Consider the following 15,433-nt stretch of genomic DNA (forward strand, 5'->3'; position numbering starts at 1 on the left):
TTAGATTCGAAGTCGAGGAGAACGACTCTCCTTTGAGAAGTGCGAACGAGCAGACGTGTTAGTAAATCGTGCGCATGAGAGTACTTTCGAGAAGTGTCATTGTAGAAGCATTCCGATCGTTATTAAATCTTTATTACTAAAATCAGTGTCCGTTGAATTTCACCTAACAACGCTCCAATCCTAGCGAGAACCTTTTGCAGTGCGTACGGGCTCTTGTGGCATCCAATTCGCCTTTAAAATTTAGTCTTAAACATCGGTTACTTGACGTACAGAGAACATTCGAGAAGTTTCCAGACGAGGATCCAAAGGAAAGAGACTAACGTTTAACTCTCGAGTCATTTAAAAATAGTAACGCAGACTTTTACAATATATATATATATATATATATATATATATATATATATATCAAGTCATAAGATTTGTTATATGGTTGTCGCCTTTTTTTAAAAAATGATATGTAGAAAGTTATAGAATATAGAAAAAAATATATAATTTTATTTTAAAAAAAGGCGACAACCATATAACAAATCTTATGACTTGATATGCTTTCGTTTCCTCGGAGATTAGACCTCTGTTGTCTATTAATATCTTTAATATTCTGAATCATTTCTCTTCATTCTGAAGATATGATCTTAATCTTAAAATCTCAGAAAAAAAAAATCTTAATTTTTTTTTAATATATACATCTATATCGGCTTATTGGCCATACCGCGATGTTCTTTGCGTCCACGAAAATTAATTTTTTTGTTCGTTTAGGAATAGTATCCTTGGGAATAAAATATTGGGAATTCCCGATTCAGCTGATTTTCGGACCAATATTTTTCTCGCCTTGTAGCTTTATAGGGGGTTTAAATTAAAGGGGTATTGCAGGAATTAGAGATCCAAACCAAGGATACTATTTCTAAACCAACGAAAAAATTAATTTTCGTGGACGCAAAGAACATCGCGGTATAGCCAATAAGTCGATATATATATATATATATATATATTGCATTTATGTAGGAGGCCGAATTATATATTCTTAATGTTATTTTTTTTTCTTTTATTATTACCATATTTACTTCTTTAAAAGAAGCAACTTTGTACTAAACAATATTTTCGTTTAAAAAAAATTAAATTATATAAAATTGTTCAAATATTATTTTATAAATGTTTCATTCTATATAATAAAAAAAAACATTGCTTATTATGTTACGATTATTACATAAGCATAAATCGGCAAAAAAAATTAATATTAAATCAATTGATAAATTCATGTACACATCAAATAATCCAGATAGTTAACAAATAACAATTGTTAAAACAGTTTTTGAGTTATACAAGATGTAAAATACTAAAATACATATCTGATAAATACATGTTATATAATTCAAAATTGGAAGCAAATATATGACAATTTTTCATAATTGCGTATGCACATGAGAACATTGAATCATTTATTTAACGATCGCTATATTTGAAAAAATACCAATGCAGAAAAAGGTATAAACATTATATAACAATACCAAGCATACACGCTCGGACGCATGCGCGCCACACATATACACACATACATATACATATATACACAATATTACCTCGCTTCGTGAATGTTTTGCTTTATTTTATAACACTGACCCTTGTGGCTGTCATCTCTATTATATTCTTTTCTCGAGCAAATAATTTTTTTATTTGAATAAGCTTTTATTTATTAATATAGTCTACATATGACAGTAATAAATTATTTACGAAGTTATTAGCAAACAAATAAAATTTTTGCAATTTTTATTTTATCTTATAAAAATAAATTTTTAAATTTTTATGGCTAAAATAACATTAAACTTTAGATAATTTTATAAAAAGTTTCAATTTAAAATTATGTTCGTTAAAATAAAATAAATATAAAAAACATTTCTTAATTGTTATTATATAAATAAAATAACTCGTGTAAATAATTTAATACTGTCAAATATACAAATAATAACATTCCATCAATCCAGAAATGAGGGATACAGAGTCGTAAAGTAAAGCAAGTTGTAAAGTAAAAAACTATTTGCTTATGTGCGTGCATACACAACACACACATACACACACAACACACAATGTCTCACCCATAAATGAACTTTCTTCATATCTTTTAAAATGTAAACTAAGGAAAATAAACTATAGCCATATATATGTACATGCAATTAAAGTTTAAGCTAAATTCTATTCTATTGTAATATAGTAATTGCTTATAAAAACTATTTATATTAAACAAAGAGGTACGCACAATTTTTCAATGCGTGCATATATATATATATATATACACATATGTATGTATATGCACACACATTTACATACATGTTTTGTGGTCTATCTTTCTTAGTTTAAAAGATAAAAGAGTATATTTACTTATAGTAAGATATTATGTATATATGTATGTATGTACACACACAATATCATAAGCAGACACATAGACACACACACACATACACACACACGCGCGCGCGCGCACGCACACAAAAGTGCATGTACATCAGCATATATGCATTCCTCACACATGGCATGCATGTGCACGCACATATCTATATGTACTTAATATATGTGTATATCTGTGTGTATGTTACATATTGAATCCATACATAGAATTTGTCACTAAATAAAAGTATAACTCAAATATACATATCGGCCTTTTCTTATAGTTTTTTCTTTTTTTCTTCAGATCATGAAAATTTTCTTTCCTGTTTCCTACTTTGACACTTATTTTCAAGATTCATTTTCTCATTAACGATTGCTTTAAAATTATTTATCCTTTTTTGCATCCGCCGCACCATATGACGAGCCTTTACTTATTTCCGACATTCCGAGCGTTTTGTACATTAGTAGGTAAACTGTAATTTGATTTGTTTTCATGAAAACAACATTACATTTAAAATATTAAAGTGTTTTATAATTTAAAAGAATATAGCATATAAAAAATAAAGAAAAAAATGCATAAGCTTAAAGTTTCTTAAGCAGCAAGCAAATCGAATAATCGCAGTCCAGTTATGTTCAAAAATTTTAATTTGATAATCATGTTTATTATATTAAAAAAATGTATAAATTAAATTTAATTTTTTAAATATAATTATCTTTTCAGATTAACAAGCAAGCAATAATCTAACAATAATGATCAAAGATAATGACATATAAGTGAATATAAAAGCTACTACTTACATAAAAAAATAATTGCAATTCCAATAAGGAAGTAGATGATTGATCCAGATAGAAGAAGCCTTAGAAGATAATATAGCATTGGTACAAGGACAACTATTGCCCAGAAGATAGTGTTAATGAGAGAATAATATCTTCTTTTTAGCGTGAACGAATCTGTCCTAGGCACTCCGCTTATGGCAAAAAAATCGCCAGTCTTATAAAAACTCTCTGTCATAAGATCCTATCAAACAGAGTTTATCTAACATTATTATGTTATATTAATTCAAACCTATTGCATTAAGTTAATGTAAACTTATTTAAAATATAAAAATCGATTTTTGCATATTATTTTACTCGATATAAACTTGTAAAGTATTATATCTATGTAAAATGTTATATTCATTCTCTTTGTTCGCACATATCCAGGTAGCAAGTGTGTCATTTTGATGTTTAATGACGTCAGTTTGCTACTTGGGTATTCTCTACAATAGTGTAGAGAATATGTTAAAAAACCAAAAAAAAACTTTTGATTGCATTATCAGTGATATGCTACCTTTTGCTGATAAAGCTTGTGCAGCCATTCAGCAGCAGCCTCATCTCCCTCGGGTACATCTTCAATAGGTATTCTTTTGGCATACATATGTCCCACCAACCGTTTTCCTAGAAGTAGATTCTTCATGGTTGGTTTTATCGAATCAGACGGTTTGAATGCTATTTGAATATCATAAATGGCTGTTGCTTTGCCCCTCATGTGCGGAATGCTGGCAGTAAAGCCTTTTGTGCGTGGCGTTAAATGATACTTCAATACTGGTAGACCTTTTTCAATGGCGAATTTTTGACTAGCTTCCAATTTTTTTGATGTGAAGCGCGTACCCTCGGGGTAAAGAAGAAGCTACAATCAATTCAATTATTTTTAGATAAACAAATATTTTATTATTTTATTAAATTATTTAATATTAAACGACATTTAAACTATATATGTCAATATACCTGCAACAGATGAAAGAAAAAAGCAAAATACATACCCACATGGTATCAGGATATTCAACTAACTCCTTAATTTGATTCTTAATATTCTCTTTGTCTTTTTCCCAACTCCTCTCAAGGAAGATGCTCTCAGCGAATTTCCATGCCCATCCTAGTGTCGGAATATATTGTATCGATTTCTTAGCATAAGCTTTGCAATTCTAAATAAAAATTAAAAAATATATTTTTTTACATAAATGAATAAACGAAGAGTCCTTTTGAGTCCTCAAAAGAGAATACTTACGCCTAGCAACCTCACGCGATCGCACAATAGCCAACCTATCAACCAATCAGTCTCGTAACTATGATTCATTAAAAGGTAACCATGCTCATTGCCGAAATATTTATCAAAATCCTTCTTATCTATATACAATATCAAGTCCGATCCTGCCCACCATTCCGCCATAAATACTAATTCTATAGTAAAATTGAAATTCAAAACATTAATATTTTGGAAATAAAGAATAAAAGTAATTTGAGATGAAATAAACTTACGACAATAGAAGGAATAACAGAGATAATAATTAATCTTGCGATACAGATACTTGGAAAAAGGCCTTAGTCCAAAATATAAAATACATTGGAAGAAATTTATTATCAAGCCAGATGTAAAAAATGTAATAGCAAACATAAGGTGTATCACTGACGATTGCTTCATGGAGGTGAACACTCCCATGGCGATAATTGAATAGTATTAAATTATATACTTTTTATAGAAAACATAAATGTTCACCTATTTTTACCTGCAACAAAAGTACGAACCAATCTTTTAATTTATAAGATAAAATAAATTGCATTTGCACATACACATTTACAAAAGAAATCTATAATGCTTTTTAATTTTTTGTTAATATTTCATTATAACAATTATTATAGCAATTATTATGGTGAAAAGAAGAAACTTTAATTATATGTGCCAGTTGGGTGTATGTGTGTATGTGTGTATATATATATATATATATATATATATATATATATGTATGTATGTATGTATTTTACACAAGCAAACAAGAACTTGCCTGAGGATGAAAGAAATTATTGTAGCATTATGTACAATTTTCTGATGTCTGGATGTTGTCATACAAATTGGCAATTAAATTGTTGTAGTAATAATTGGCTTATCATGCAACTTTATTTAGTATTTATTGGTGATAAATTATATGTATAGTAAATAAATATTAATTTATATATATATAAATATAAATTATATAAAAATAAATTTATATAAATTTATACTATATAACATAATCAAATACTGATACAAATAAAATTTTTTCAAAAAGATAGAAATTAAATATAGAAACATTTTGTACGCAATAGCATTTACCAGCTTGTTTTATTGAGATAATTAGTAAAATATATTTTCTGCTTTGATACACTCTTGAGAATAAACAAAATGTCAAGTTATGTCATTCGTGTCAATGATTCGGATGCAAAGATAAATATTAATTTTTAATCAATTTTAATTTTAATTAACCTCATTTTTATGAAAGTTCTAATTAAATAAATAGACTAAATTAGATTCATTAATATTTATTAAATCCTTAAGACATTAATAAACCTTATAAATATTACACATATACAAGATACACCTTCTTCACTGGCCATTTTGTATATGTGTTATATTAATAAGATCCAATATAATATTCTTAATATTAAATATTCTTATCATTAGTTATAAATATTAGTAAATAATACTTTTTTAAAACTTATTTCTTTTTTCAGAACTGCTTAAATTTAAAAAAATAAGAATTAATCTTGTACAAGCTTAAATTTTTAGGAATCAAATTACTACAATTTATTATACTAGAATCACATTACAAAAGAAACATCATTATGTAACAGATGCGTCATATTTAATGAAAGCTCAACAAGTATTAATTCCTGAAACTCATTAACCCCATCATTACACTATATTATATAATTCTATTTAGAAGTCGATCTTCCAAACAATCCAGATACCATAACAATATCTGAAACCAACAAAACTCTATATAACTGTATAAAGAATTGATATCAAAAAGAAAAGAAATTAATAGCATCAGAGTTTGAGGCAATATACTACTATAATACCTGATTAATATAAAAATGATAAAAAATTAAATATATATACTTTGTTAACACAGAAAAAATAATAAATAGCAGACGGTAAACAAATATTAGTTTATATGTTTTATTATCTCAATTTACAAAAAACAGCGTGCTATATAGGTTAAAAAATTAGTTCTCCCTTATTTTAATCTACAAAGTGTATTTCAACAAAAACATAAGTAGAACAAACACAATATATAACTTATACTTTAAACTTCTATCATACTCCGTGTGCCGTAATTCTGGCAATAATGTACAAAAATTTTTTCACAAGAAAATCGACTAGAAACTAACCGCGAGGATATATTAATTATTAGCTTACCTAGTTTAACGTTTCTGGTGTCGAAGAAAAAACGTGAAAAAAATTGTGCGTGCCAAGCCGTCGGATCTACAAAAGATCAAAGTGCGAAATTCCAAAGTTCACTGACAACACGTCAACAATGTGTTTCGTATGTGCGTCTCTTAGTGTTGTTACTGTTTTATGCCTCATCAGAATCACACCTCCGGCCTGCGTGCTACGCGTGCAAACGCAAATGAGCGTATAAAAGAAAAAAAACGAATAGCTGGCCGTTAATACGCGCCCTGGTCAGAATGTTATAATGAATTAAAATATGTCAATGACTTTTTACGGGAGAATCCGGCAGCGCGATAAGTGAATGGGACGATTAATTAACGTCTAACGTACATGACGTACATCTTATCTCTGTCATATTTTGAGCAGTACCACTTATACGTGTAGTAAATATATGTATATGCATATATGTATGTATGCATATCCGTTCGTTCAGTTTTAGGGTACAATTAGGGTGCCGTCACATGAGGCGTAACTTACGTACGCCTATGTGACGTCCCGCCATTGGTCGAAACCCTAAGTTTTTCGTGCTATGTGACGTCCCGTCTATTTTAAAATTTTTTATTTTTTAATATAACTATTGCGCGCTATTCATATTCTCATAGAATAAGACTATTAACAATTATTATATCCTATTAATTGCTCTAATTTAACTATTTTTAGTATTAATAGCTAAAATCGCCAGATCTGGGGTCCTCTACCTAGGAACCAAACATCTCTATCTAGTCCTAACCACGCGACCAATCAGGCACCATCTAGGGACCCCAGAGACAGCATGTAACTAGCGGAACTAACCAGATATTCCTTTACAGGAGCACTTATCGATACACTTATTACAATAACGCCAAACTATAAATAATAAGTACGATAAATATTAATATAATCAAGCACAAGAGATAAGGACTAAAAATGTTAACCCACTCTCTCCTAAAGTAAATTACAATACAACGCGATATATTATTAATTCCGAAACAACCTTCTTTAGTCAGATTTACAGAATCCTAATCACGTCAAATTTATATGATAACTAAAAGAGAAACACTAATTCTTTCAGAATTCATACCTGAAACGAAACACGATTCTGTAAGTGCGACTAAGAATTACCCGAGTACACATTTGAATATGTAAACCTTTCAATATTGCATTAATGAATTATGGATCCATAAATAATTATAGACCTTTTTATTAACTATAAATATCAAATATTATTAATGAAGTATGTCATAATTAACTATCAATATCATAATTGAAGGATGCCATAATTGATTGATCAATATGCGTAAAAAGACCAAACAAGGAGCAATGAATGTACCACTAGACATAAGTGTTCGTAGAGATCGACTTGGCGACACGATAGCTTGTAATTTGACTCTGTATGACCCCCCTGCCGCATTCCTGAACTTTAGGAAAGAAGCCAATGCCCTACGCCGAACCAAAGATTCAGAAACCAAAATATTATCTTTATCATTATTGAGCTACAACTTAAACTATCAAAAACTAGCCCTTGAATCCTTTACAGAATAACGTTGCACGCTTTTTAACAATAAAATATTTCAATTATTATCATAATGAATACCTAAGGAATTACAATCTCTACATTTTGTAATGGCTTCTAGGGCACGCAATTTAACCCTTTAGTACAAATTATAATGATAAATATTAACGTTTTATAAATAAGCAATTCGGAAACTATTGTAAAAATTCCCATTCGTCTATTAAGAATCATAATTATACTGCGCCAACGAACCACCTTAGCTGATAGACCACCCTTCGCCCCCTCTTCGATGACGCAAACCGAATTCCTACGGAACCATAAACATGTCAAAATCTAAGCACGCCTGGTCCTCCGAAGGGTATATAAACCGCAGATTTTGCTTCCTGCGAGCACTTCGTGTCAACTCTTAAGATAGAGCATTTCGTATTACTATTTTCCAAATTCTACATTTAGCCGATTGCGGTTAATCTAATTTTCGTGTCAATTAGTACTTAGATTTTTCTGCGATTTCTTATGTTAGTTATCATTCTAGTTAACTCATCTGATGTTTAAATTCGTAAACTCTAAATTGTACGATTATAAGTCACAGACTTAGAAATTGTTTAGAAATAAAGGAATAAAGAACTAAAATTAATATAAAATCAGTGCTCGTCTGTTCTTCCAACTCCATCCTGAGACCGAGGTACCCAGGAGGACGACAGCCCAGGCATAGTCACCAGAAACAACAGAGCAGACTCACATCTCCGTGCGGAATCAAATGAGAACTAATCTTTTTAACCCTCGACCTAATTTTATAATTTCCTAACAACTAATTAATTAATACTATAAGGATGAACATACCCTTGTAAATGGACAACCGGAAACGCAACCTTGTACGTAAGAAGAAGCGTTCACGCCCTTTAATAATTAAGAGATATAGATCAATCGCGACTACTTTATCAAATTCTCAAGAGAGATTACCCAGAGATAAACAATTACCTGAGTCTCAAGAGGTAATCTCTCCTGACCTACCTCAAAGTTCCGGATCAATTGACAATTTTCAACATAAAATAGAACTCTTATCACCAATCCCTCTTGAGGAGATTGATAATATAATCAACGAATTAATAGAATCGTCTAAGAATTCCTATCAAGATTTTCCACCTTTCGAGGAATATAATTTTCCTGCAGTCTCCTTACCAGAATTAGTAAGCTCAGGACCGCTAGAACCTCCCTCTGAAATCGACGACTATCCGACGTATCTAAATCTTTAGTAATCTCAACTCGCGATTATTTACCGATTATTCTAAATGTTCAAATCTTTGATAATAAAATATTTTATTTTATTAATAATATATTTTAATTTCATATCTTATATCCTAAATAGAAAATACGATTTTGAACTAATACTAATTTTCCTAGACAATATATATTCCTATGAAACATTCCCTATTCCTAAAATTTCCCAGATCCGAAAAGTCAGTTCCAGCTCTCGGCGTACTCAGGGTATAGTCGGTGCATGCAGATTGCCCTAAATAAATAGAGAGCTAACCCTTTCTTCCTAGACCTAGAGTAATAGAGGAGGAAAAAAGGTCACTCGGACGTGACAGCTAACATCATTTCTTGCGAGAAACTATATAATCAACTATTTTGCGAATAATCTAACTTAGAATTAGACGTTTTTATCATTTATCGTTAGTAATACCAGCATAAAGGTGCCTACTGATGGACGCGGCAAGTTGCCGCGCGCGGCAGTTCAGAAAGAACTAGATCTAGGGGCTTCTGAATCACTCCTGCGTTGCCGCAAGTGAAGTTGGAATAATCCAACTTCACTTGCGGCAACGCGGGAGTGGTTATTTGTGCACATTTCAAAATAAAATTGAAACGATGGCAGGAGTAAATTAAATGTGGAGATTCCAAAGGTTAGTGTATGTTATTATATCCAAATATAATATAAGTTTAATATAAAAAAATATTAAGAAAACAATCGCGAAGGTAATATATATGATTGTGCATAATTCAAGATTGGAGGTTAAGTGTAAGTTTTGGTCGTTTCGGAAGAGAAAAACGTACCGTAACATGTGCGTACGAATCTATTTCAATTCTTATAAACATTTATGACTTGGAACCGAACTTTAGAATGACACATCGGGTGATATAATTGATTTTTTTTTTATGGCAGAAAGTATACACATGCGGATTATGCGAAATAATTCTTGGGGACCTTGAGGATGAAGAAACATGGTCCCATGAATGTTTTGCAAATTATTCAGAGATTGTTTTTGATGTGAATAGCTTGTATTTATATCCCAAATGTGGTAAGTAAAATATAAAAGGTGAAAGTGACCGATATAATACTATTTGAGCGAATGTAAAAATTTAAATTAAATATCTTGTAGAAGATGGAAGCATTGTGCGCCGAAGTGCGATTAATGGAGCAGAGCAGATTGTAATAGAATCGCCTCTTCCGACACAAGAGCCGTGCCCAGTGGAAAACCTGGAAGAACTTATCATTACAGAAGTGTCGGCACGAGAACTGTTATGGAATCAAAAACTGAGTATAACAAAACGTGACAGGCAAACTGTACAACAACTTTGGAAGCAAGTGGCTAATGCGACGAATGGTACGTATATATATTTGTGTGTGTATGTGAGAGAGAGAGAGAGAGAGAGAGAGAAAGAGAGTAGTTAAAGAAAACTCAATAGAATTAAAGTGATATAACAGTACGATTTTATTATTACAGGCGAATGTTCTGTCGATGAGGTAAAAAAAAAATGGAAGAACTTAAGGGATCGTTACATGAAAATAATCTCTCTTGAAAAGTTGCCAAGTGGATCAGGAAGTAAACCATCTCGAACATTACGAATTGTTGTCTTTCTTACGTGACACTTCTTTGGAAAAAGAGTTAGTATTTCACAAAAGCATTCACTGCAATACTAAAAACAGTTAATATTGATATTATTTCATTTTATTGTATTTCAGGACAGTTTCAAATATGATGAGTCGTGAGGAAGACACTAGCAATGATGACACGGAAATCCAAAGTGTGGACGTCGTAGAAGTCAACGGTGCGATTGATGCATCAAAAAGTATTTCGTTCATAAGCTGTACGGGCAAGTAAATAAATTTAAAAACAGAAAGAGAATAATAAGAAGAATATGCAATAATAAAATAAAACTTTTGCAGAGTCTACAATGTAGTCGTTATGACAATACGACGCTGCAACGGACCAATCAGAGAAAAAAAATCATATATTCTCTTCTTTGATTGATCCGTCACAGCGTCGTAACATTGTAACGACTGCATCGTAGACCCCGCATTATATTCAAAATTCCACATTAATTATCAACCGACACGACACACATATATATATATTGTAGGAAAATTGTACAAATTGAATATCTCACTTGTTAGTACTATTACAGCTAGCTACATCAATTTTGTCCAATAATACAAAATGTATTATTATGTAAAAGTCATTCTTTCATTTTCAGGAATGAAAAGAAAACGAAAAAGTACTGAGCGCGAAGAAGACTTGATGAAGCAGATAGCAGAGGCCTTGCAGACTCCACGACCACCTTTGCCAACTCCTCCTGTTCTTGACGAAGTTGACAATTTTACTTCGATGATTGCCTGCCAGCTACGAGAGTTGTCATCAGTCCGCAGACGCGCAATAATGTTGAAAATTCACGAGCTCTTACGTGCTGAATTATTGCGTAACGACAATTCGGCAACAACAATAATATAACGTAAAATATAATAATATGAATAATATATGTATACGTATAGTAATAAAACGAGACTGATTTTGTTAGTGCAATAAAGCCGAAGCGTATTTATTCAAATAGTTAAGTTATTACTCAACTGGACCGGGATAACAAGAAACATTAAAGTTATGAGTATCTGGGAAATTAGGAAAAAGAAGTTTTAAAGAATTAGTTTGCATGATTAAAAGGTGTGATTTATTTCCTTTGCATGTGTAGTATACAAATAATGATTATATCTGTGATGTCTAGTATAATATTATAAATAAAACGAAATAATATGCTAATGTATCATTTATCATTTTGCCATGCTACTGAGCCTTCATTATTAAAATATTTACAAAATTCATCTCTAATGAGCATGGCACCCCGAGTACTTGTATTTGTACTACATTTGGAGATGTCCACAAATGCACAACCATCTTCCATAATCGTCCTCCACGAACCTCGTATGTGATCACCCACAGCCGTTTCTTTATCCAACATACCTGGTGGAATATAATTGTTCTTCTCGATATCACTCTTGCGGAGCCAGTTATGAATGCAGATTGTACCTTGTACGATCTTCATAGCAGTTTCCACATGATCGGTTTTCGATAAACTCGCCATTGGCTAGCAAGTATTCCGAAACAATTCTCTATCACTCGTCTGGCTCTACTGAGTCTATAATTGAAGATGTGCTGTTCGGCGGACAAGTTATTTTTGCCAGAGTATGGCCTTAGCAAATATGATTTCAATGGAAAGGCTTCATCCCCGACAATGCAGTAAGGCAAAGACGGGCCTCCTTTGTAAAAACTGTCCGATTTTGGGATATTCATTTGACCTGCATTAAGTTGTTGACCGAATCGGCTTTCACGAAAAATGCCTCCATCACTTCGCCTGCCATACGCACCAATATCGACGAACCGGAAAATATAATTGGCATCACAAATAGCTAATAGCACAATGCTATGACTGTTTTTATAGTTGTAGAAATTGGAGCCAGCATTATCCGGACACTGAAATTACACAAAGATTATTATATATTTTTCACATACTGCAAGAAAATTGGAGTCTGCTCGTATTGTTTTTTCTATTTATTTCATTTCCCGATAGTTTTTAATATTTGAATAATGCCTGAAAAGAATTATAATACAAGTATTACTTACTTGAATGGTTACATGCTTTCCATCGATTGCTCCAATGCAATGTGGAAAGTCCCATATATCTTCAAAATCTTCTGCGATGCTCCGCCAGTCATCTTCGAATAACTGAGGTGGAAGAACCAAAGTACACAAATGTTCCCAAATAATCTTGCATGTTGTAGCAATAATATTGCTTACAGTCGTCAAGCCTACTAAATATTGATATGTCATTGAAGACATGGAATCACCAGCTGCCAGAAATCTGAAACGTAATGCAAATTGATGTAATGCAACATTTACATTCATATAACTAAAATAAAAACAAAAGATGTTTACCGTAATGTCAACGTCAATCGTTCTGCTGCACTTATCGGCTCTCGCACGACGTATTGTTTCTCTAGATGCGGGCCTACAATGGCTAACAACTCTTCGTATTGCGTGGTTCGTGGTTGACATCCGAAAATAATTATGGAACCGCAGATCTTCCAATTTAAGTGTTGGCAGCAAGGCATGGTAAAAACCATGCTCACAGCGTTTTTTAAAAATTGGAGCAACCCAGAAACGCTTCTTTTTGTTGATCCGTCTGTTTTTTGCAGCTAATAACATAGCTAATGATCCGAGCAACTTGTCACGTCGGTCTGCTTCTACATTCTGTTCCTGACTGCACTGCATTGACCACTCATAAATTTTCATTTTTGCAGACATGATATATTGATTATTTAAACTGATAACTGAGATACTGAGGAATTGAGGTTATATTGTTTCGCGACAAACGCGATGACGCCGAATTCGCGCGGCAGACGCGGCAAGCGGCATCAGTTTCAGAAGCCCCTAGATCTAGTTCTTTCTGAACTGCCGCGCGCGGCAACTTGCCGCGTCCATCAGTAGGCACCTTAAGGAATCTTCTAGTTATAACTAGTCTAGGGACTAGCAAACGCGACTAATCCAACGCAACAAGCGCATACCTATAAATTACTAGCCGTCGCCATCTAACGATATGAACGATAAATGCGAAATATAATCAATGTGTGCAAACCTATTAATCAATGTGTGAACCCTATAATCAACGTGTTCGAAATTGAATAATATTATTTATGGAATAGTTAAAATGATGAATCGTCGGAATAAATATCTTAATCACACTATGGAGAATGAATTATAAAAATTGATAAATTCTTTATGACCGACTATTTGTCATAGAATATTCCATAAAATCTTTTTCTTTAATTTATAAGATAACGTAAACGATGCGCCTCACTTGTAATTATATTTATGGAACCTTACTATCTTTATCACTATCATCAATAATTGAGACTATTCAGATTTTACAACTTATTGTTAGTATCAGAGATATTATTCTTCTTTTTTTTTCAATATATTCACATAAATAAGGATTCCACAAATATAACAACAATTCACCGTAATTAAGAATATACCACGTTGTAAAATCATAACTATATAATTTAGCAATCATAATTTTATTTTATTATATTAAATTATAGTTTTAATAACTAAAATATAGCAGAGAATTATATAGAGAACGATTTCAGAAACGTATAAAAGCTACCAAGTGAACAATAGAAACCCCAACGTGCGGCTACCGTTTGAACTTTCTTTGTCGCCCGTCCCGCCCCCGATCTTGATACAATAAGCAACCCCGCGCCATTCGGGATGCTAACATCTGCACGTCGTAAAACTCGAGAACCAACAAATCATAGACTTTTACGACTTATTCTAACTTAGATTTTCTCGTCGCTTATTATCCTTATGATCATATGATCATGATAGATCCTCATGACCATATATTTGGTCAAACTCGTTGCCTTCTCAGAACCGCCAAACAACCTCCTTCTTTTATAAGAAAATTTATTATATCTTCCTGGAAAAGCGTTTTGATGGGAATCCTCCCACCCAAAAATTTGCACACAATACCAGGATTTTTCGTTTTCGAGGGATATATAAACCCTAGAAAATCTGGCCCGAGAACGGCATTTCAACATAAAAGTTACATTCTAAATTGTCGCTAGCCAAAGAGTGCAACAACAATTTCGTATCATTCTAAAAAGGTCAATTTATAACGCGAATTTCGGAATATATAACTTTGTCAACGACACTTAGTCGCTGTAACTCCGCTTCAATTTGTAACTTGGTACGTTGTTGAAGTCACAAATTAGCCGTCGACCTAGCTGACTTCTTAACTCTTAATTGCGCACAATTTGTAACCGGGTTAAAAGACGATTAAAGAATTTCAGTACATCGTACAACCTAGTGTTTGATTTCGCCATAAGCATCCCACGACCGAGGTTCTTGCAAGGGAGCGAACTTGGCCAAGCACATCACAGGTCTACGAAGAGTTCGTCGTCTTAAAGGTAGGAATCTGTTAATCACGCAAATCATCCAACACTCCAGTATTACATAAAAATTCGAACATGTTTCGAAGGTTGC

At 32.2% G+C, this 15,433-nt stretch overlaps 1 protein-coding gene and 1 pseudogene across 2 annotated transcripts; one reads left to right on the forward strand and one right to left on the reverse strand.

The window, feature by feature from the left end:
- Window positions 1-1,345: 1,345 nt before the first annotated feature.
- On the reverse strand, window positions 1,346-6,995 carry LOC114946577 (1-acyl-sn-glycerol-3-phosphate acyltransferase gamma). Its single transcript, XM_029323134.2, has 7 exons — window positions 6,596-6,995; window positions 4,678-4,925; window positions 4,427-4,599; window positions 4,182-4,343; window positions 3,710-4,048; window positions 3,178-3,397; window positions 1,346-2,852 (listed from the first exon to the last, which is right to left on the reverse strand). Exons 2-7 carry the CDS (start codon window positions 4,856-4,858, stop codon window positions 2,764-2,766), a joined length of 1,164 nt encoding a protein of 387 aa, XP_029178967.1. The 5' UTR covers window positions 4,859-4,925; window positions 6,596-6,995; the 3' UTR covers window positions 1,346-2,763.
- Window positions 6,996-8,443: 1,448 nt separating this feature from the next.
- Window positions 8,444-11,924, forward strand: LOC114946582 (uncharacterized; annotated as a pseudogene). The gene is made up of 7 exons (XR_014924500.1): window positions 8,444-8,478; window positions 9,994-10,021; window positions 10,282-10,417; window positions 10,499-10,723; window positions 10,844-11,004; window positions 11,083-11,213; window positions 11,595-11,924. The product of XR_014924500.1 is annotated as an uncharacterized LOC114946582 (transcript).
- Window positions 11,925-15,433: the final 3,509 nt, after the last annotated feature.

Source organism: Nylanderia fulva, unplaced genomic scaffold, assembly GCF_048542155.1.
Source record: "Nylanderia fulva isolate GAGA-0341 unplaced genomic scaffold, ASM4854215v1 Scaffold186, whole genome shotgun sequence".
Classification (NCBI taxonomy): domain Eukaryota; kingdom Metazoa; phylum Arthropoda; class Insecta; order Hymenoptera; family Formicidae; genus Nylanderia; species Nylanderia fulva.